General features: G+C 34.7%; 3 protein-coding genes across 3 annotated transcripts; 2 read left to right on the top strand and 1 right to left on the bottom strand.

Moving 5' to 3' along the window:
• The first annotated feature begins 553 nt into the window (after positions 1 to 553).
• On the top strand, positions 554 to 13,625 carry LOC105568698 (V-type proton ATPase subunit C). The gene is made up of 8 exons (XM_012024567.1): positions 554 to 741; positions 2,332 to 2,653; positions 10,064 to 10,250; positions 10,328 to 10,426; positions 10,545 to 10,753; positions 12,211 to 12,355; positions 12,432 to 12,573; positions 13,026 to 13,625. The coding sequence occupies exons 2-8, from the start codon at positions 2,368 to 2,370 to the stop codon at positions 13,119 to 13,121; spliced, it is 1,164 nt and encodes a 387-aa protein (XP_011879957.1). The 5' UTR covers positions 554 to 741; positions 2,332 to 2,367; the 3' UTR covers positions 13,122 to 13,625.
• Positions 3,065 to 5,885, top strand: LOC105568697 (lateral signaling target protein 2 homolog). Its single transcript, XM_012024566.1, is given in 2 exon segments — positions 3,065 to 5,704; positions 5,706 to 5,885. Coding segments are annotated over 2 exon segments (741 nt in total). The 5' UTR covers positions 3,065 to 5,066; the 3' UTR covers positions 5,809 to 5,885.
• Positions 13,626 to 17,711: 4,086 nt separating the features above from the next.
• Positions 17,712 to 21,446, bottom strand: LOC105568696 (S-methyl-5'-thioadenosine phosphorylase-like). The gene is made up of 6 exons (XM_012024565.1): positions 21,346 to 21,446; positions 20,690 to 20,850; positions 20,274 to 20,494; positions 18,457 to 18,659; positions 18,168 to 18,377; positions 17,712 to 18,087 (listed from the first exon to the last, which is right to left on the bottom strand). The coding sequence occupies exons 1-6, from the start codon at positions 21,361 to 21,363 to the stop codon at positions 18,049 to 18,051; spliced, it is 852 nt and encodes a 283-aa protein (XP_011879955.1). The 5' UTR covers positions 21,364 to 21,446; the 3' UTR covers positions 17,712 to 18,048.
• Positions 21,447 to 21,449: the final 3 nt, after the last annotated feature.

Below are 21,449 nucleotides of genomic sequence, written 5' to 3'. Positions count from 1 at the left end.
TTCTCGAAACTAGAACTTGGACCAAGTTCTAGCATCGTGGACATTGACCTTAAAGCCCGTATCAGACTACGGATTGGGATTGGGATTAGATTGAAATTTAACCAATCACAGTAAAGTTTACTAATCCCAAGTTCAGTAACTTTTACTCTGATTGGTCAAATTTCAATCTAATCCCAATCCCAATCCGTAGTCTGATACGGGCTAAAAGGCCTGTTTCCACGATGCTAGGACTTGGTCCAAGTTCTAGTTTCGAGAAATGTGTAGCCAATCAATCTGCAGCTATTCCATAAAAGCTGCAAGGTGATTGGCTACGCATTTCTCGGAACTAGAACTTGGACACAGTTCTTGAATCGTGGACACAAGGCTTAAGGCTGGATTCACATGGGAAAGTTGCCCTCAATTTGATTAAATTCCCGGAGGTAGGCGCTCGCGCGCGTGAGATTTCAGATATCGTGGTTGGTAGCATTGCCGCCGCGGAGTCAGCTGACGGCACGGCGTTGTCAGGCCGCGTCGTGCGGCTTGTTAGTTGTCGGGTGGGTCGTAAGGCAGCAGCAGCACACCATCTGTCATCACGTGAGCGGTCACAATGGTCTCTGATGGTCTTGTCGTCGGCGAGCAGCGTCGTCCAGCCCGCGAAATCCTCTGAAGTCTCCCGATTAGAGAGCCGTCCTGGTACTCGGCCGCACGTCAACGTCGACAACGAGGAGACAGAGGAGGAGGATATTCAGCAATCTTCCGCTGGTACGTGGTCGCGTTTACATCCTTACACTTCTGCCTTCGATGAGAGACGCAAGGTCCGATCTCGTTCACTAGATAAAACTTTACTAATTGTATGAATCAACGCGATCGCGTCGACCGATCCGCCAGCGAGAATCCTCGTTTTCTCGTTCGTATTTCTTGCTCCTGATGTTCCTTCACGCTCCGCACCCGCCGCCGTCACCGACAACGACGCGTCACGTGATTGTTATCGATCCTCGAGGGAGGCCTGAGGTCCGCCGACACCAGGGATCAACCCAGAGAGATTGCGACTATTTTCCTTTCCCCTACCTTCCGGGATCACCGGATCCGTCTATGTATCTCGCCAAAGATTCTTCTAGGATTTCGCCCAAGGACACGCCCCGTCCCTCGATGCCGTCGCCGCGAATTGTTTCCTCTCTCTCTCTCTCTCTCTCTCTCCCCCTCTCTTTCTCTCTCCCTCTCTCTACATCTTCCTACCTCTTCCTTGATATTGATCGGCTGTAGGTATACAGCGAGCCGCTCGTACGTACGGTCACGTGAAGAACGCGCCTAATTATATAACAAGCAGACGAGAGACGCGATTTTCGCCATGCCACACCTCCTTTCGTGCGGCTCGTCCCGTGAATTTAATAATTCGCCTTTCCATTCGCGATAATCGCGTTCGCTCCTCTGCTCTCGAATGGGTTGTCTCCTGCGCAAATGCAAGGCGCCGCAAAGCGCATCTGTTCATTGGATGCCTGATAGGCAGCAGGTGGTTGTCCAGGAAGGAAATTGGCCCTTTATCTCTTACAACCCGATATGAGAAAAATATTCTTTTTTTTAAGAAAACATACAAATACTTTGTTAGGTTTCTCTTTGCCTACTTTAACTCTACAGGGTGAGGAAAAAGTACCGGACCGGTGAAATATCTCGACAAATATGGGAGATACGGAAAAATGTTTCAGACAAAAGTTGTACGGTTTTAAAAGGACTATATAATGGTAAAATTAATTTTCAAAAAAACAATTTTTTATGGTTATATAGAGGTCGTCATTTTTTTAAATGGAACTCCCTATCGTTTATTATACTATCTTATTCTACTAATTAATATGAACAACTTTTGTCTGAAACATTTTTTGATTTGCCTAATACTTTTTGAGATATTCAAGAGAAAATTTATAACTTTTTCAATGTTTAGCTTATAATCTCTCGATAACTGTTTGTCGGAGGGAAAAGTAGTACAGTTTGCTTTTTTTTACCTAAAAATGTTTTATCGATACTGGAAAATGGTTGATACTACATGTACGCCAAATTTGGAAACCTATCTCTAAACATTTTCTTAGATTTTCAAAATTTGTATTTTTGTTTCCTCAATTTGACACCCTGTATTTTCAAACCCAAGCACTCTAGGACATACGTTTATATGACATTTTCTTCATAAAATAAACCAAGGAATTTTCTCTTACATTTTTTATTATTAGGATCCTGTATATCCCTATAAATACATTATCACCCTGTATAATTGAAAGAAATCCTTTGTAATTTGCTAACTAAAGATAATGTCTCTGAAAAAGTTTCTAGCTAAATGGCATCATGATATTGTTGCTATTTCAGGTATATTAGAGATTTAGTCGTGAGACATTGCTCAGGATGACGGAGTATTGGCTGATATCCGCGCCGGGCGACAAAACTTGTCAGCAAACGTGGGAGACTATGAACAACTTGACATCTAAGCAGCATTCTCTGTCGGTGAACTACAAATTTCACATCCCGGATCTGAAGGTTGGAACGCTGGACCAGCTGGTGGGTTTGTCGGACGACCTAGGCAAGCTTGATGGATACGTGGAGCAAGTGACGCGTAAAGTGGCAACATATCTGGGCGAGGTTCTGGAGGACCAAAGGGACAAGTTGCATGAGAACCTAATGGCCAACAATAGTAAGTAGAGGAGGCATCTGTTGTCTTGTTATTTCTTTACATTCTTTCGACAATATTGTGTCTACGTGATGGAGGATCAAGTTGTTTATCCAGGGGTCCAAACCGTCATCCGTATTTATCTGTTTCTGTTCGATCAATTTTACCCTTATTCCGAATGTTAAGCAACATTCAATCATAGTTAATAATGTATAAAAGTTCAGTCTATCAATCCTGTTTATTAATAAATATTAGGTGAGGTGTTCTCTTTTATTCTAGTAGTTCAAATGTTTTTTTTATGGAGAACGGAGGACAGGCAAGTTAGAAAGAGTTGATTTAGAAGATGCAAATCTATAAAACATTACAATCCACATATTGGGTTTGTTTTCTGTTCCTGCACTGGTGAACTAGTGCAGTAAGCTAGAATGAGAAAAAATATGCTTGTCTTACTCCAATTTATTGCACTAGTTCACTAGTGTAGGAACAGAAAACAAGCCTATTATCGCATACTATCGGTCAAATCTGCATTATGCGTATTATCTATTCAACGATCAAAAAGTACTAATTGTAGGAATAACTTTATTGTGTTATTGTATTGTTAAAAAATATTTTGGACCCTTGTGAGCAGGTATCGATCGATTGTCTATGCATCATTTTCTTATAACGATCTAACTTAGGGTAATACATTTTGTTGATTAACTAACGCACATAATGAATACTGTACACAACACGAAACATGCACATTACTTGAAGTTACCTTTTTTGTGAATGATCCTCGATACATCTATCAGTTATAATTAACCCAGATTTTGCTTTGATTTGTTGGAGATAATAATGAGTTCAGTCGTAGAAAAGTATGATCCCCGTTTCCCCCCCACGACACCCTTGTATCGTAACTCGATAGAATGAGACTGTAACGATTTTGTCTGTATACACAAATAGTACGTACAAGACGTATGATATGTTGCATAATGTTAGAACATTTCTGCATGTTTCGATAGTTCAATTAGGTGAATACAGACAAAGTTCTCCTGTAGTATACATGTCGTAATATCTATGTATATGGTGCATATCATAAATTAAAAGTGACTCATACGTACCTCTTTTTTCACTATTTATTACAATATCAAATACTTACGCTCGGTCTTTTTAGCGAATACTTTAGTATGCTTTAATGTATTTATATAATTCGTAAATTATTAATTAATAAAGTACTTGTGAATGATATGCTTCATATAATAGTATCTAGTTGATATATTCGTAGAATGCTTATTTATGTGTTCAGTTGTTTCTGTTTATTATCTACTACAAACTTATTTCTAAATTGTGATGTCGCTTGGCTTACTTTTGTTCAACTTCGACCACATTAACCCTCTCTCTGTTTTCCCACCCTTTTTATTATTTTGTTAATAATTGCTCGTACATCTGCACTATGCAAACGTATGTATTAAGGTGTAGAAGGAAAAAAAGATGCTTCGCGAGATACACGAATACATAACATAATAATAATGTAAAGGACAAACGAAACAAAAATATATATATGGACAGATCTGGAATGACGGACCACACACGTATCGGATAAAAATTTCCGCAAGAGACGCGAGAAGTTGCTTGGGTTACTGTGGTCACCAAGCTCTGATTAGCCACTACACGATTTTATTTTCCTCAGTTCTTTTTATCATCAATTTTTCTTTCATATTACTATCTGTGATGCACCGTGTGATTTCGAGTTGAGTAATGACTCTTATTCCTTTACTTTCCAGTATATACATTTCGTTAATATTACTTATTCTCTCGAATATTTCTTTTGTTGCTTAGTTTTTCTACTTTGTCATTGTTTTCGCAGTATTGGAGTATTTAACGTTTAATAAGGTACGATTATAATATGAAATATTATACTTTATATTAAACTGAAATTTATAGAGTTTAAATTCTTCTCTGCGTACGAATTCAAATTAATGTGTAGAAATAAAAATTACGGCTGTTTGAAGGACAGACAGAGCTTTTGAGTATACAGTGCAATCTACAAACGTAGTCTGTCCAAATTTTAAATACTCGAAGCATTAAGCAATGCATTACATTGTTGGGCAATATTATTGATTGAACGTTGTATTGTTTGCTCTTTTAAATACAAATTACTATCTTATCTTTTGTATCGGACTGTGTCCATACATCTTGGGATATTTGCATTCATTTAACTGATTGATATTAAGGGTAACTACTAAAAACGATCAAATTTGAATCTTGTCACTCTGGTCGGTTAAATAAGACGATCCGCGCTAAATACTCCTTATTTTCTTCTCCTGAGTTATTTTTCATTCAGTTTCGTCAGCATTGTCGTTAGGCGTTTGCGTAGGAGACAATAATAGTTGAGCGAGACAATAAAAAAGATCGCGCGGAGATTGGGACTGGGCTGTAATGGATAGGTCAAACATCAATGGATGGGGAGAGCTCGAGCTCCGAAGGGGGTCCGGACACCCCGCCAAACACCCCCGTTACACCATCACACAAGACTACGATGGAGCATCACAGACAATGGAGGGAATTGGACAAGTCCGAACCAGAACCGGCCGCCTGTTTAGGTCAGCATCATCACCAGCGTCATCATTTCCACGATCATCACCATCATCATCATCATGATCATGATCACCAACATCATCATCATCATAATTCCCATAAGCATCACAATGGCCATTCCCCCGCGTTCGAAAAGAAGCTGTCGTACGATCTTCAGGGTATCTGTGATGTCAAAGCTCAGCCCAACAACTATGCCTCTTCGATATACTCATGCTACCATGCCCATTGGTGCGTTGCTTCTGTACCCTCTACGCCACGCTCCAGTCCCACTCCCGCGAGTCCAACCCTCTCCTCCCTCTCATCGAACTGTAGCAGCGAAGGAGAGTTTGGGTGGCAGCAGTCGTTACGTTCGCGAGCCACTACCGAGAAAGATCCAGATCGATCTACCCGCAAATCGGTTGGAGCTAATGACAACGACGATGATGACGATGCGGACCAAAACAGCGACCCAGACCAAGACCATTATGGCAATTTGCCGAATCCAGGTACCCTGCCGCTGCCGGCCGATACGAGACCGCCATTCCCTCCCTTTTTGTCCCCCTCCTTCTTGGTACATAGCTGCAAAGCTTTGTTCCCGTGCACCACATGTCTCGATGGTTTAGCGACTGAATCATTATCGTGTTTTCTTGATAGGTAAACGCAGGAAAAATTTAAAAGACAGAGAGGTTGTCAGAATATATTATATTATACTTGAGTAGAGATTTTTGTTCTAATTTACAGGATGGTAGAAGCATACATGAAAAAGATTGGACAGAAAAGTAAAGAAAAATAATAAAGAAACAATTTATTACAGTTCTAAACTCTATCACATTGTAATGCAGATATATTTATACTGCTATTTTTTCAAATGTTAACCTTGCATTTGACACGCGCGCGCACACAAAATATATATCATTGTAAAAGTTTTGTAAGAATATATGCGAAATTATAAGAAAATATACAGGGTGACTCATTTGAATCAATTCACTCAAACATCTCAAAACATATAAGTTCCAGAAGAAAACTTTTCAGACAAAAGTTGTAGGGTTTCAAGTAACGCATTACATAGCGATATCAGTATCACCTTGAATAGTCAAGCATTGTCAAGATCACGTGAAGATCATCTTAAATTTCTTAAATGGAACCCCCTATTGTTTATTATACTATCTTATTCTACTAAGTAATATAAACATTTGTCTAAAATTTTTTATATGACTAATACTTTTTAAGATATTTAAGAGAAAATTGATAACTTTTTCAATATTTAGTTTATGATATCTCGATAACTGTTTACCGGAGGGAAACGTATAATGGTACAGGACTTTTTTTACTTGATTTAATCTCAGGAATATGCTGTTGCAATAGTGCTCCAATTATTGAAAATTTTTGGGTATTAAAATTTTGCTTTACAATGCACAAAAATTTTCAATAATTGGAGCACTATTGCAACAGCATATTTCTGAGACCAAATTAAGTAAAAAAGTCCGTGAGATATTTGAGTGGGTTGATAATAATGAGTCACCCTGTATGTTAAATTTAATAAGGAAGAATTATTTATTAATGTACTTTCTTTTTACATTATTTATAAGATTTTTAATAGTTAGGAAACAGCAAGAAATGATATGGCAATCTCTCTTTCGACCAAATTGATGTATTTTAAATTGAAATTAATGCATCTTTTTCGTAATTGACATCAAAGACGTTTCCCGATCGCATTCATTTAATGAATGGTTAATAAATCGGAAGCTGTTAAACAGAAAATTCATCATTCCGTAGCACATCCTAATTATGATGAGTGTGTGTATCTTTTTTCACAATTGGTTTCCTTCGAGAAATTTTGCTAATGTATCTTTGGTTTTTGGCTCGTTTGTCTTCTGTCCTTTATACTGGTTATGTATACTTATATTACAATTTTACACAACTGTTATACGAACATAAAATGCTCAATATCCCATTTTGTGGTGAATCAATTTGCATATAATACATACCTGGTTATCCACCAGACAATTCAGCTTTTTCTCCTAATTTTGCTCTTTTTTAAATTTTTCACATCTTTTGTGTATCGCTTCTGCTCTCATTTATGAATTAGGGCCATCGCACACAAAATTGTATAGCTGCATATGCATAGCACAAGACTGTCTAGACCAATAAGCCTGTTATGTAAATCAATATGGCGACTCAATGCTCGATGTTTATTGGTTTAAATAGTTTTCATGCTATGCACATGCAGCTATGCAATTTTGTGTGCGATGGCCCTTATTGCAACTTTTTTGTTACTAGTTTATATATACAAGGTGTCCCATATATGCAGGACATAACTGAAATATATCTGGGAAAGCAAATGGCAGAAAGGAGAATGGCGAGAGAAATGTAGTATTTAGATGTGCCCAGAGAAATCTTTATACACTTTTACTCCACTCCAATCATTTCATCCCGAATTATATTTCTGTTCTCCTAATGTTGATCTTTGATTTTCATTTTAATAATTATTATAATTTCAATAAAAGATTTACATTATAAGCACAGACGAGAATACATATACAAAACAATGGTATTGTAGATAGTAGCGTAGATCATAGCACAAATAGCATTAGTAGAAATTAACAAATATTTATCGATCGGTACGTGAGTTTATTGCTAATACTACTTTGCATGATTATTGGAGTAAACTTAACAAGAAACAAATGTGTTTCATAGTTCTCGTATGTAATTCATATTGCTCTTATGTAGTGTAAAAGCTACTAAGGGCCAGTTTCACAAACATCGGTTAACTACTAACCGAAGGTTAATTGATTCTCTGTCTCTTCTTAAATAGTCAGATGGAAAAAATAGGGAGTCGACTGAATTCTGGTTAACAGTTAACCGACGTTTGTGAAACTGATCCTAAGAACTATATATATATCCATTTAAGAAAATGGAATATAACGTATTATTATCATTTTGTACACTTAATTCACTTATCACGAATAGCTTTTTTTATTTTGGCTATTTCGCTTATTTTATTATATTGCATTATTGCACTTTGATTTGTGATACCTAATCATAGTAATCATACGTGTTAGTGATAAAACATAATATACCCGTGAGAAGACGTATAAAAAAAGGTATATTAATACATATTACCGTTAAAATATAGATTTTCGAAAAACTTTATCGAAAAACTTATAGCAAATTCGGTTGCTTGCATTAGTGTACACCCAGTGCGCACTAAGGCGTGTTTACAATTAATTCTTATATTTAATGATTATTTTAAATACCTCCTTGGCAGTGCGCACTAGTGCAAGCAACCAAATTGACTATTAGATATTTTCATGTTTAAGGTAGTTATACTGCCACAGTCATGCTCAGACATTTATTCCAAATCAGAACTAGACTCAATTATTATAATGATATATCTTGATGCAATACCGTTTAAAAAATATACTTGTGACATAAATACACTTAATACGTAATGTAAAAAGAATTTGAAAGGTTATAAAGGTCTGTGTCCAAGATGCTTGGACCAAGTTCTTGGATTGAGAAATTTGTAACCAATCAATTTGTAGCCTTTACGGAAAAGCGGCAATTTTATTGGCTGTACGTTTCTCGGACCGAGGACTCGGACCAAGTTCTAGCATCGTGGACATTGGGCTTAAGGCTGAAGGCGCTTTTGCCATACTAATCTTAAATTCTTCCAATTTTCGGTTTCAACTGTTAATACAATATTATCGGAACGGTCAATAATTTTGATCTTTTTTCAATTATTCGTCTCGTCTGGCTTTATGTTTGTTTTTCATATGAATCTTGTATGTCGTTAAATTAAAAAGAAATAATAAAATACGCCATTAATATGCTTTTGATAAGCATTACGTATAAAAACGGTAAACACTCGGGTAAACTCTACATTATTTTAAGACGGTCAATTTTAATTTAATGGGGCTTATTTTGTACGTGATAATTCAAAGAATAAACTATCAAAGTTTAAAAAATTTTCACACAAGTGGATTCTGTGGAATAACAACTTTGACATATTACCCTTTTTTTTCTCAAATGTACGTGAGCATCTTTTTCTTTGAAATATAAATGTATATATGCATTATACTAAAGTTATTTGAATTTATCGAGCATATATGTATCAATAGAAACATTCTACTCACTAATGTATAAGAAAATAATACAGATAATTGCGAAACTGAATAAAACATATTAATTTTTTTGTAATATTAATAAATTAATACGGATACATATGCATGTGTAATGAGAATTTATTGTCTTATTACATTAATGTACATTTTTGTATCATATATAATTACAATGTTTTTAAGATATAGCGATAAATGCAAAAGATAATACAGTTTCTCAAGATATTGCTCAGATCCGCATGTACATACAAATATCAAGTAGCTGTTTTGTTTTTATAAAAAAATAATTTCTTAATTTCTCATATCTACATATAAGTAAATATAAAGTTTGTTTATGGATTGCATGATATACTTTGTGTATGACCTGCTTCTTTTTTTGTAATGCTAATAATGAATAAGCAGCATTGTAAAATGAAGAAATTGCTTATGTGGAGATCATTTTTTCTTTACCTCACCATTTTTAATACTATTTTTTTAAGAACATTACTTCAGATAACGTTTAAATTAGATTTATTTATGTAACAAGAAGATATACATGTACAAGTATTTGTATATGTTAATAACATATACAGAGCTTAAGAAGTGTAGCAATATTAAATCTGCTTAAAATTATACATTTATTACACTTGTTGAACTTTACTCGCTATTGATTATATGTTTTAAAGAATGTCTAAATATGTTCTAAAGCTCTGTCCACAGAATTGCTTATCAACATTTATTGTCTAAAACAATTGGATTAATGTTTAAAATTTACTAGGTGATCTGCCATCATATATAACTCGATTCCAGTGGGACATGGCTAAATACCCTATCAAACAATCTCTGAGAAACATTGCGGATATTATCAGCAAACAAGTGGGACAGATCGATGCTGATCTAAAAACTAAATCGACATTATACAATAATTTGAAAGGCAGCTTACAAAACTTAGAAAAGAAACAGACGTAAGTTTGACATGTTTTTAATAGAATACAATCATCAATTATACAAATAACACTACATGATATTTAATTTGGGACAGGGGAAGTTTATTAACACGAAATTTAGCAGACTTAGTGAAAAAGGAACACTTTATCCTGGACAGCGAATATTTAACTACTTTGCTTGTAATTGTACCGAAGTGAGTAAACATACTAGTTACAGCTTATTGTTTGTGTAAGAATATGCTAAAATCATACAAAGATTATATTGTTGAGTTGTATGAGGAATTAGCATCTACATGTATCTTATATTTTTAGATCCAGCTTCCAGGAATGGTATGCTTGTTATGAAAAATTGACAGATATGATAGTACCACGTAGTACACAGCTCATTACTCAAGATTCAGAATATGGATTATTTACGATTACTTTGTTTAAGAAAGTAATGGATGAGTTTAAATTGCATGCTCGTGAAAAGAAGTTTATTGTGCGAGATTTTACATATAATGAAGAAGAATTAGCAGCAGGTGTGTTACATTGAGATCTTTTATGATTTACATGGGACAATGTTGCACATATTAGGTGTATCGGAAAGTTCCGTCTGTTTAGCGGCGAGAAGTCATAGCTAGAACTGTCGGTAACTTTAATATATAAACAAAGCTTTATTTTTTAGTTTTGACATCTCAATAAAATTCAGTACATAAAGGTATACGTTTGCATCAATAACATTGTTTTTACTGCATCAACAATGTCGAAATTTGAGCCAAATAAGCGTCATTTACGCGAAGTGTTAATCTTTTGCTTTAATTAAGAGAACACTGCAGGTGAAGCTCATCGAATGCTTGTAGAAGTTTATAATGCTCTTTCCGATAAAACCTGTAGAGAATGGTTTTGACGCTTTAAAAGTGGTGATTTTGATGTGGAGGACAAAGAGCATTCTGAACGGTCCAGTCAAGAGTATTCGAAGACAAAGAATTGCAGGCATTGGTGGACGAAGATCCATATCAAACGTAAAATCAACTTGCAACATTAAATTGTGCTCAATCTGTCATTTCCGATCGTTTAAAAGCCTTGGGAAAGGTCTACAAGGAAGGAAAATGAGTCTTGTCTCATACGAGCTGAAGCCAAGAGACATTCAAAGGCATTGAAAAACCACCTGCAAAATTCTACTTGCTAGGCAACAAAGAAAGGGATTTTTACATCGTATCATTACTAGGGATAAAAAATGGATTTATTTTAACAACCCCAAATGTCGAAAAACCATTTGCGACCCCAGCCAACCCTTGTCATCGACGCCAAAGCGGAATATTCAAGGAAAGAAGGCAATACTCTGTATTTTTGGTGGGATCAGAAAGGTGTGGTTTACAATGAGCTGTTGAAAAGTGATCGAACAGTCACAAGATTTCTACCGAGAACAAATGATACGTTTGAGCCGAGCATTACACGAAAAACGATCAGAATATGAAACGAGACAGCATAAAGTGATTTTGCTTTATGACAACGCTCGACCTCACGTCATAAAACTTGGCAAGAAAATGTTAGAAGCACTTTGCTGGAAAGTGCTACCCTATGTGGCTTATTCACCAGACTGTGCTTCTTCCGACTACTACAACTTGTTTCGGTCGATGGCACACGCACTTGCTGGCGAACGCTTTAATTTTTATGAAGACGTCGAAAAATGGGTGTCTAACTGGATAGGCCTCTAAAAATGAGTCATTCTTTCACCGTGGAATTCGTTTGTTGCCCGAAGGATGGGAAAAAATTATCGCTAACGTTGGACAATATTTTGATTAATGTACTTTTTTATTTCGTTTCTTAAATAAAACCATACTTTTTGTTAAAAAACGGATGAAACTTCCCGATACACCTAATAATAATATTATTAAAAAATAAATACAAATTTAATATATTAGATAGTTTTAGAGACTAAGGATTTATGCATATTGCAAAGAATAAAATTTATCCTAATTATGTTTTATTACAGGAAAAAATGAAATTACGAAGTTGGTAACTGACAAAAAGAAACAATTCGGACCGCTTGTCCGTTGGTTAAAAGTGAATTTCAGTGAATGCTTTTGTGCTTGGATTCATGTTAAAGCTTTACGTGTATTTGTTGAATCTGTTCTTAGGTACTGCTGGACGTTAATGTGTCTTATTAAAAGAAATATAGGATATTAACATATTATAATATAATTTGGATTTTAGATACGGCTTGCCTGTCAATTTCCAAGCAATATTACTGCACCCGCATAAGAAATGCGCGAGGAGATTACGCGACGCTCTAAATCAGCTTTATGCTCACCTAGATTCATCCGCTACCGGTTCAACAGCACAACATAATCAGGATGTAAGTAAAGATATACAAAAGTAGCAGTATTATTGAACTTTGATTAATATTCAATTACACACACAGTTTTGAAACTTTATTAAATTTCTGTCATTTTTGTAAACTAATATCACTTTAGAATCCAATTTTAATATCTATTATACATATACATATATGAAATACATGGTTGGTCCAAAAAATATCGGGACTGATTTTTTTTTAGCCAAGTGGAAGGGTTGCGGGGTGGTCTCCATGGGTAGGGACGTTGGTGGGAAATGTCAGGTATACGACGCGTCGTACACGTGACATCCCCAACCAACGTCCCTAATCATGAAGACCACCCCTCACCTCTTTCCGTTGGCTATAAAAAATCAGCCTCGATACTTTTTGGATAGACCATGTATATATGAAAAAATATGTTTCTTCGTGCAGAGCTCATTTATACTTATATGATGACATTTTAATTTTAACAGAACGTGGATATACCAGGACTAGGTTTTGGCCAAAGTGATTATTTCCCATATGTCTATTACAAGATCAATGTGGATATGGTCGATAATAAGGTCTAATCATTAGAGTCTGCTTTTTTCCTTCCGAATATCACACTTCCTTTCATATGTCCGGATGATAATTCTATTACGTTAGAAACAAGTCTTTCACTTGTATCAATATGTAAAAAAAACACTGCATTTTCAGAAAACTTATTTCAATTTTTCCTTAGTTGTTATGTTTATAATTATGAATCATAATTCACTATAACTGGAAAAAGTTGTCTCACATAGCTTTTCTGGAAATCATTTTTCTAAACTGATAAAATTGACATGTACAAATTGTAATATTACTCAGAACTGTGCATAATAGTTTGCAGCATTCCCTTAAAGATCGTCTGTATTGAAAGTAAGAAGTAAGAAAACTTCTTTATCTCTAACCTTTACCTTTTATTTGTAAAAGCTAAAATACAGGTATATTAAAAAAACATTTATTGTACCAGTCGATCCACGCTCTGATTCACCGAGAGTAAGCATCAGCTGGAATAGGAGTAAGAAATGGAAGTGATTCATTTCCTTACTCCTACTCTTACTTCTTACATCAGGTTTATTTCATATATATTGAAGATGATCCTTTATATATATATATATATATATATATATCCCAAACATCAAACATAAAGCAAATACAGTTATAGACGATAATAAATTCTCAGGCACACTTATCATCAGTTACAGTTGCTTTCGATTTGTAGTAGTAGTATCGAGTATCTCTAGGACAACAATTTATTTTGATTTTATTACTTCTCAATATTTGATAACAATGCGATATATAAATTCACACCATTTCTAAGTAGAATTGTCACAATATGATTAATTCTACCTGTTAATCTGTTGCATACAAAGTTGAAGTGTTGATCTTTTTATATATAATTGATCAAGACTTGTGAAAAAAAATATATACACCTTGTTACATCTTGTAAAGAACATTCACACTAAGTGTGTTATGTGAATATTTAACAAAGCGTATTGTTAATTACAATGTAGAAAACAATGGGATCTTATTCTTGAATACTAAGAGTTTCATGGCATGTATTCTTATAGTATTATATTTTATTGTTACCAACCAATTTGGACTGCAAAAATTATTAATTTTACAAGCGTGTAATGTATGCAAATTACGTTTACTGCGTTCGACAAAAAAAATCTAAAATGTGAGCGAGCAAATGTCGAGTGGAGCACTAAACTTAATGCTGAATGTTTCAAAACCCTCAGAACTGATTCTAATCTTTAGAATAAAACTTGTGCATCTTTTCACGTGAATTTTACTTGACTTTTTAAAATTTTTTAAAATCGGGATTTCTGTGTAAACTAATTAGAATTCAGATTTTAGCCGTATAATTTTTTCACTCATAATCTGCTTATTTCAGGTTTGTCATTGGTTGTAATTGATTGATTGAAATTATATATGACTCTAGATCCACGCAATTTTTTGTTAATTTTGCTTTATTATAGACATTTTTTCTTTGGTAATAAAAACAAAATTTTTAATATTCTAAAAGTTTTATTATGCGAAAAAAATTGTACCTCAGTTTTTCGACAAAAAATACAAAATGCATTTCCGAATAATACTGAAGGGCATTGTCTCGACTAATACAATTCACTTTTCATGTGTAAATAACTATCTCCTCTACGAGCTCGGTCTTGAATCCAGAGCGAATTAAGGAGTTCGAGTTTCTGTGAAATTGATAATACTACGCAGATGAGATGACATAGAGCAAACCACTGCATTTACAAGGTAGAAAAGTGCTCTTGCGCCTAAGATTTGTAACGTCGAACTCAGTTATTATGTATTGTCTGTATTGAAATTATTGTCGTATCATCGCATGAAAGTCTAAGAATTTTAATATAAACTATTCAATTAAAATATATAAATATTATAGCCACTGTTATAGCGCCCAAATATTTTAACAGAATTAAGGTATCATATGTCACCAGCGAAGTTTAGTTGAAAATATAATTGGTAAAAACGTGTTTCAAGTTTTTTTTTATTTTGTAAAGCTCAAATTCCAATACTTGCAGAACACAGTATATCGATTTTTATATTTTCTAACAAGTTTATACTTGCTATTGATTATAATAATTCTAAAATGCAAACTACATTTTTACCAATTGTTTTATTTGTAAATTAAATGTGGTTATTTTTGAGTTGACACAGTTATAAACTACACAAGATAGGTCTCTTTTGTGAATATATTTACTATATTATATTATAAATATGTATCATAAAAATGTATTTTTTGAAGAACTTTAATGTTAAACCAAGCTACAAGCTTAATTTTTCTCACTGATTATAATGTAAATTGCTTGTACATAAGAAAAATCCATATATGTAGCGTCCATGGTTTCATATTATATTTTGAGTTGCAAGATCATTGTAAAGTGCAGAACAATGCACAATGTTTTAATTAAGCGTAAATTATACCAGCGGAAATCGATGACAATACTGATTAAATGTTGTCTGCTCCTTTAAGCTTACACAAAGAAACGAGATGTAGCATGTAATAAGAAGAAGAGGATACATATATATTGGCAGTTCAATTATGTAGATACGTTTAAACAAACGATCATACAGTCAATTGACTTTTGCAAATTGTATAGGTAAATATAATTGTATAGATAATAAATATTAAGTTTAATTGTCAAACATCGTTTTGTTTGTACTAGATCTTCAGATATGATATCAATCTAATTCCTTGTATCACTCTTTACCTTTTACACATCCCACACAGCACGGGGAACTCCCGGGGAGCTCCGGGGAGCTCTTAAAATTGGTCATAAGCTTCATTTGAACTTCAAACGAACTCGCACGGAGCCCCCTGAGAGCTCCTATCATAGGAGTCCTATGTCTGCTTTTGAGAGCTCTCTAAGAGCTTTATTTAAGCTCGCAAGGGAGTTTAAATGAGGCTCCCAGGGAACTCTCAAAAGCAGACATAGAAGCCCCCGAGGAGCTTCATTTAAGCTCGCAGGAAGTTCAGAAAACATGTTTTAAAAACTCTGCGAGCTTAAATGAAGCTCCCAGGGAGCTACGTGCGAGTTCGTCTAAAGTTCAAGTAAAGTTTATGAAAAATTTTATTAGCTCCCCAGGATTTCTCCGTGCGCGGCAATGAGTGGTACTAGTACTAACTCGCTGGAAGCTTGTTTTGTCGAATTTTGTAAGCTTCCCGGGAGCTATTTTGACGCTCTCGATCCTGTCTTTTATAGCCGAAAATCAAAGTCTGCATCTTCTAACCCTACTTTTTACAGACGTAACGTCGCGATACATCACAGACAATGAAAAAAAAACGTATCACCTGTACGACGCGCCGTACGGCATCATCAATCGTGCCGACAGTCGTACGCAGTTTCCTCGGATTTGCATCGTTTCAAAACATAGCAAAACAATACCACATCATGACTAAACGCAATACTATTGTACATTCGGCCATTCGGCCGCTACAGTTGTCCTCAACTGTGATAAAACTTATTACAATTAGTCCTCGGACTCGTCTATCCATGGTTTCATGTGGTCCGCCGATGTGGAAGTTTGCAATGGATCAAAAATAAATTTTCAAAAATTCCACCGTTAACATTGATGCATTTTTTAACTCTTGTGCGAACATGGCGTGTTGCTCGTCTGAGTACATCGTGACGTTCCTTTATGCGGGCACTAGCATTCATTAACGAGCAGTTCGTCTCATGTATTCACTTTTCTTCTGTAGACTTCACTCTTCATCCAACCCCATAAACAAAAATCCAACGGGCTTAGGTCTAGACACCAATTAATGGCACTGCCACCGACCAATCCACCGATTAGAAAAAGTGGCGTTGAGAGCAACACGCCATGTTCACACAAGAGTTGAAAAATGCATTAATATTAACGGTGGAATTTTTGGAAATTTATTATAATTTGTAAAAAACCACTTAACAATAAATATTAGAAATAGTATGTAGTATTTCTTTATTGACATTAATTTTGTAATTGTACATTTAAGTAGCTCTATCTCGGAAACAGTGGGGAATAGGACATATATTCATATGAACATTTTTGCTCAGAATGACCGATACTATCACCTCCCAAAATATTGACCTTTCTTCCTGAATCACCCTGTATATCACAGACTCGTAGCTGTTTTAATTATATCCCGATATATCATATAGCCAGATAAGATGTTTCAAGTGACAAAAGGTAAGATATATACAAAACACTATTTTATGTAATGATTTTATTCAAGCTTATTATTTGCGCCATAACAATTATAAAATAAATTGGTCCTTCATATAATAGATTTCTACAGGATGTCCCATTTGAACTTGGACAGTAAAATATCTCAAAAACTAAAAGCCTAGCAAACAAAAATGTTTCAGACAAGTTGTTGGGTTTCGAGGGTGACATTAGATGGTATCATTATTTTAACCTTGAATAGTCATTTAAAGGTCACGTGAAGGTTATCTTCAATTTTTTAATGGAACCTCCTATTGTTCATCATACAACATTTATCGAGATATCATAAGCTAAACATTAAAAAAGTTATAAATTTCCTTTTGAAATCTCAAAAAGTATTAGGCAAATAAACAAATGTTTCAGACAAAAGTTGTTCATATTAATTAGCTGAATAAGATAGTACAATAAACAATAGGGGGTTCCATTAAAAAAATTGAAAGTGACCTTCACTTGACCTTCAAGCAACTATTCAAGGCCAAATTAATGACATCATCTTATGTTCCTCTCGAAGCTAAACAACTTTCGTCTGAAAGTTTGTTGGGCTTAGTTTTTGAGATATTTTACTGTCCAAGTTAAAATGGGAGACCCTGTATATAAATGACATCAAAATTTCCATTTGTGGAATGTGTGGAAATTTCATAAAACTTGTGAAATTCTATATATCTTATATACACAGTTTTGACATTGTTTTTATAATTCTATATATAGGCATAGTTTCTTCATTCCACTCTGAAAGTAGAAGCTTTATTTCTTTGCAGTCACATTGCTGCTCTCAATTAACTCCTGAAAATAATTTCTCCTTTGTCAACATCTTCAGTACTGTATTATAGATGCACAACTGTTATACAAATAACAAATATTACCTTTAATTTAAGAATATCCTGCTCCCAATCTCCACAGCCAATAATTTTCACTGCCTCTAGTAACACATTCGTTATCTTATCAACATTTTGCCTGAACACAACTAATACGTCGGCTGCATGAACATGATCTTCGCTTTCCCTCCAACAATCGTAATCAGTCGCCATTGCTACAGCTGCATACAAAAGACCGGCTTCTTTCGCTAGAAACACCTGATTTTAGAAAAAGTAAATGTTATAGTATTGCCAAATACATAATAGTCTATGTTTAAGTTTATCATGGCATTTAGACCTCTGGGCATATAGTCATGTTGACCAAATGTCCACCCCACAGACGCAAAGCATTACTCTCTGCTTTAGAGGAAAAGCGCGGTCCTTCGATAGTTATTACCGTTCCACCCTTTCTTACGTTGTATCCTAACTTTTTTGCTGCTTGCAACAAGATCTCCGACGTACGCGGATCAAATGCAGGCTGCATTGGCATATGGCATACCCCTTTAATTTCATAAGTAACATACTTTAAAGATTATATATTAAAAGGATCCTTCAGCCATTATTTTTACTGACACAGTCAAATATTGTTTTTGCGCTTGCAATTCTTTTTATTAGCTTTTATGCAAAAAATAATACCACAAGTTGCGGACTGCATATCAAAACATTTTCATACTTAAAACACCAAGTTTCTAAACCTCAATCGTTTATAAAGTGATATTTTTAATACCTCTGTGAACCTGGCACCCGACTTTAAAAAAAAATTTAATAACGGAAATGATAGCCTTTTGTTTGTAGTTGATTGTAGTAAAAGAAATTTCGTTTGTAGTTTTATGGTTAATAAGATGTACACATTTTTTTAAATGACCAGCATCCGACATTAAGATTGCTCAAATTCACTTGTTTAGGCTTCTTTAGAAACGTTTGTAGCTGATTGTAGTGCTTTCCGTTTCATTTGTAGTCAAACCATTCAAATTACAATTTACAACATTGCAAAATCGGTAACTTTGACTCCTGATGGGGTGCATCAAATCCGCTTGTGTGGGCCACTTTAGAATCGTATGTAGTTGATTATAGTGCTTTCCGTTTCGTTTGTATAGTCGAACCGTTCAATAGTTACAACAATTTACAACATTGCAAAATCGGTAACTTTGACTCCTGATGGGGTGCATCAAATCCGCTTGCGGGAGCCTCTTTAGAGTTAATTGTAGTGCTTTCTGTTTTGTTTGTAGTCGAACCGTTCAAAAGTTATAAACATTTAAACAAAATTACAAACAGCTCACTTTGCCAATTTTAAGATATTCGAAATCTACTTGCGCAGAATTCTTCAGAACTACAAACGATTCTAAAGAGGCTCCCGCAAGCAGATTTAATGCACCGCATCAGGAGTCAAAGTTACCGATTTTGCAATGTTGTAAATTGTTGTAACTTTTGAACGGTTTAACTACAAACGAAACGGAAAGCACTACAATCAACTACAAACGATTTTAAAGAAAACTGCAAGCGGATTTCGAATATCTTAAAAATTAGCAGTTAGTTTCAGGCAATTTGTTTAAATGTTTATAACTTTTTAACGGTTCAACTACTATCGAAACGGAAAGCACTACAAACAACTACAAACGATTCTAAAAAAGACTGTGCAAGTAAATTTTGAATATCTCAAAGAATAAAAAAGTTGCCTCTTGGGAATTTCGTTGTTTATAACTTTTGAACGGTTCAACTACAAACGAAAAGAAATTTACTAGAATCAATTACAAACGATTCTAAAGAAGCCTAAACAAGCGGATTTGAGAAATCTTAATGTCGGATGTTGGTTATTTAAAAAATTTTTATATCTTGTAAACCATAAAACTATAAACAAAATTTCTTTTACTACAATCAACTACAAACGAAAGGCTACCATTTCCGGTATTAAACAAATTTTTTTCAAAAAAAGTCGGACGCCAGGTTCACAGAGGTATTTTTAATTGCTCTTCGTTTTTTTATATAAAGTCGACCGTCCCTGGTTTTGTCTTTATGCGTACTTTATTTGCGTGGAAGAATTTTGCAATTTTAAAAAAGAACACATTAGATACATACTATACATACTAATAAAAAGAATATACATTATATACTTACCGCTGTACTTGGCAGATGAACCGTCGTAGAATGTACCTTTTCTGGAATTGGTTCTATCTATGAAGCTATCAGGCACAACCAACTGTCCCCTACCGATAGACTCTGTCAACGATCCACATGCGGTGGACGCCAATATGTGGGTGCATCCAGCACACCGCAATGCTTCTATATTAGCACGATAATTAACTCCAGTAGGGCTAAATATGTGCCCTGCGCCATGTCTGTGTTAAATTGAGAAAAAAAATGTTTATTAATGCACACGACATAAACCAAATATTGTCAAACAAACCAGTAGATCTTTTATATTAAAAATTTATGATAAAGAGAAAAGGCAAAGTAATTATTAATATGCAAGTCCAGATTGTACGCTTTAAAAATAAATGAGCAAGAATGAAGGGATTTGTAAGGAATTTTACCGGGCCAGCAGCACTATGTTTATTCCATCAATGCATCCGTGGTAAAGATTACTGGATGGATATCCAAAATCATTCTTTGCATTCTCGCGACTCGTGGTGCTGCTACAATTGAACGTTTTGCTCAGGGTCTCACCCAAACCTGAGCCACATATTATTCCCACCTAAAAAATTGAAAAGTAATATTTCAGTAAAAACACTCTTACGTTTAGCAAACACAGAATATTACAGCAACATTGTAACGTTGCCTTAACGTTGCAATGTTCTGTGTTTGCTGAGTCTATGTTGTAATATATATATTTTGTGCAAAAAAAATGTTTTTTTGCATTTGTCGATTTTTCTATCACACAATATGCCAAATGCAGTGTTATAACAATATAATGTAATTAACATATTATAAAACTTTGTACGGACAAATTTTCAAAGTTAACCTTATAGTATTAATGCGATTGGATATAAATATAATCCAAAATGTACGATATAACCCAGACAGCACAGATCTCCTGAAGACATTTTAAAGACATCCTCTGGACGTCCTTATGTCCTAAGAATGTTCCCAGGACACCCATAGGATATCGTGTGCTGTCTGGGAAGAATCGAAAAATTTTCCTTTAATGACTGTCGCTGCATTTAAAAAACATATTAAAATTCTCTCTTACCTTAATCTTATTTGCCATGGTCGAGATTTTACGTTATATTTCGATTTGCTATCTTAAACTTGCGATATTAAAACAGGGAGTGGGCAATGGACGGACTGCGTAGC

This window comes from Vollenhovia emeryi, unplaced genomic scaffold (assembly GCF_000949405.1).
Source record: "Vollenhovia emeryi isolate VEMERY1.0 unplaced genomic scaffold, V.emery_V1.0 DF939128.1, whole genome shotgun sequence".
NCBI classification, from domain to species: domain Eukaryota; kingdom Metazoa; phylum Arthropoda; class Insecta; order Hymenoptera; family Formicidae; genus Vollenhovia; species Vollenhovia emeryi.
This window is presented reverse-complemented; position numbering and strand designations above follow the sequence as displayed.

Coding starts and splice junctions, on each gene's coding strand:
- LOC105568696 (XM_012024565.1), bottom strand. Junction 18,378..18,456: donor ACATGACTATATGCCCAGAG/GTCTAAATGCCA, acceptor TTCTAAAATCAG/GTGTTTCTAGCGAAAGAAGC. Junction 18,088..18,167: donor AGGATATTCTTAAATTAAAG/GTAATATTTGTT, acceptor AATTATTTTCAG/GAGTTAATTGAGAGCAGCAA.
- LOC105568698 (XM_012024567.1), top strand. CDS start 2,368: ATGACGGAGTATTGGCTGATATCCGCGCCGGGCGACAAAACTTGTCAG. Junction 10,754..12,210: donor TGAAGAAGAATTAGCAGCAG/GTGTGTTACATT, acceptor GTTTTATTACAG/GAAAAAATGAAATTACGAAG. Junction 12,356..12,431: donor TTTGTTGAATCTGTTCTTAG/GTACTGCTGGAC, acceptor TTTGGATTTTAG/ATACGGCTTGCCTGTCAATT.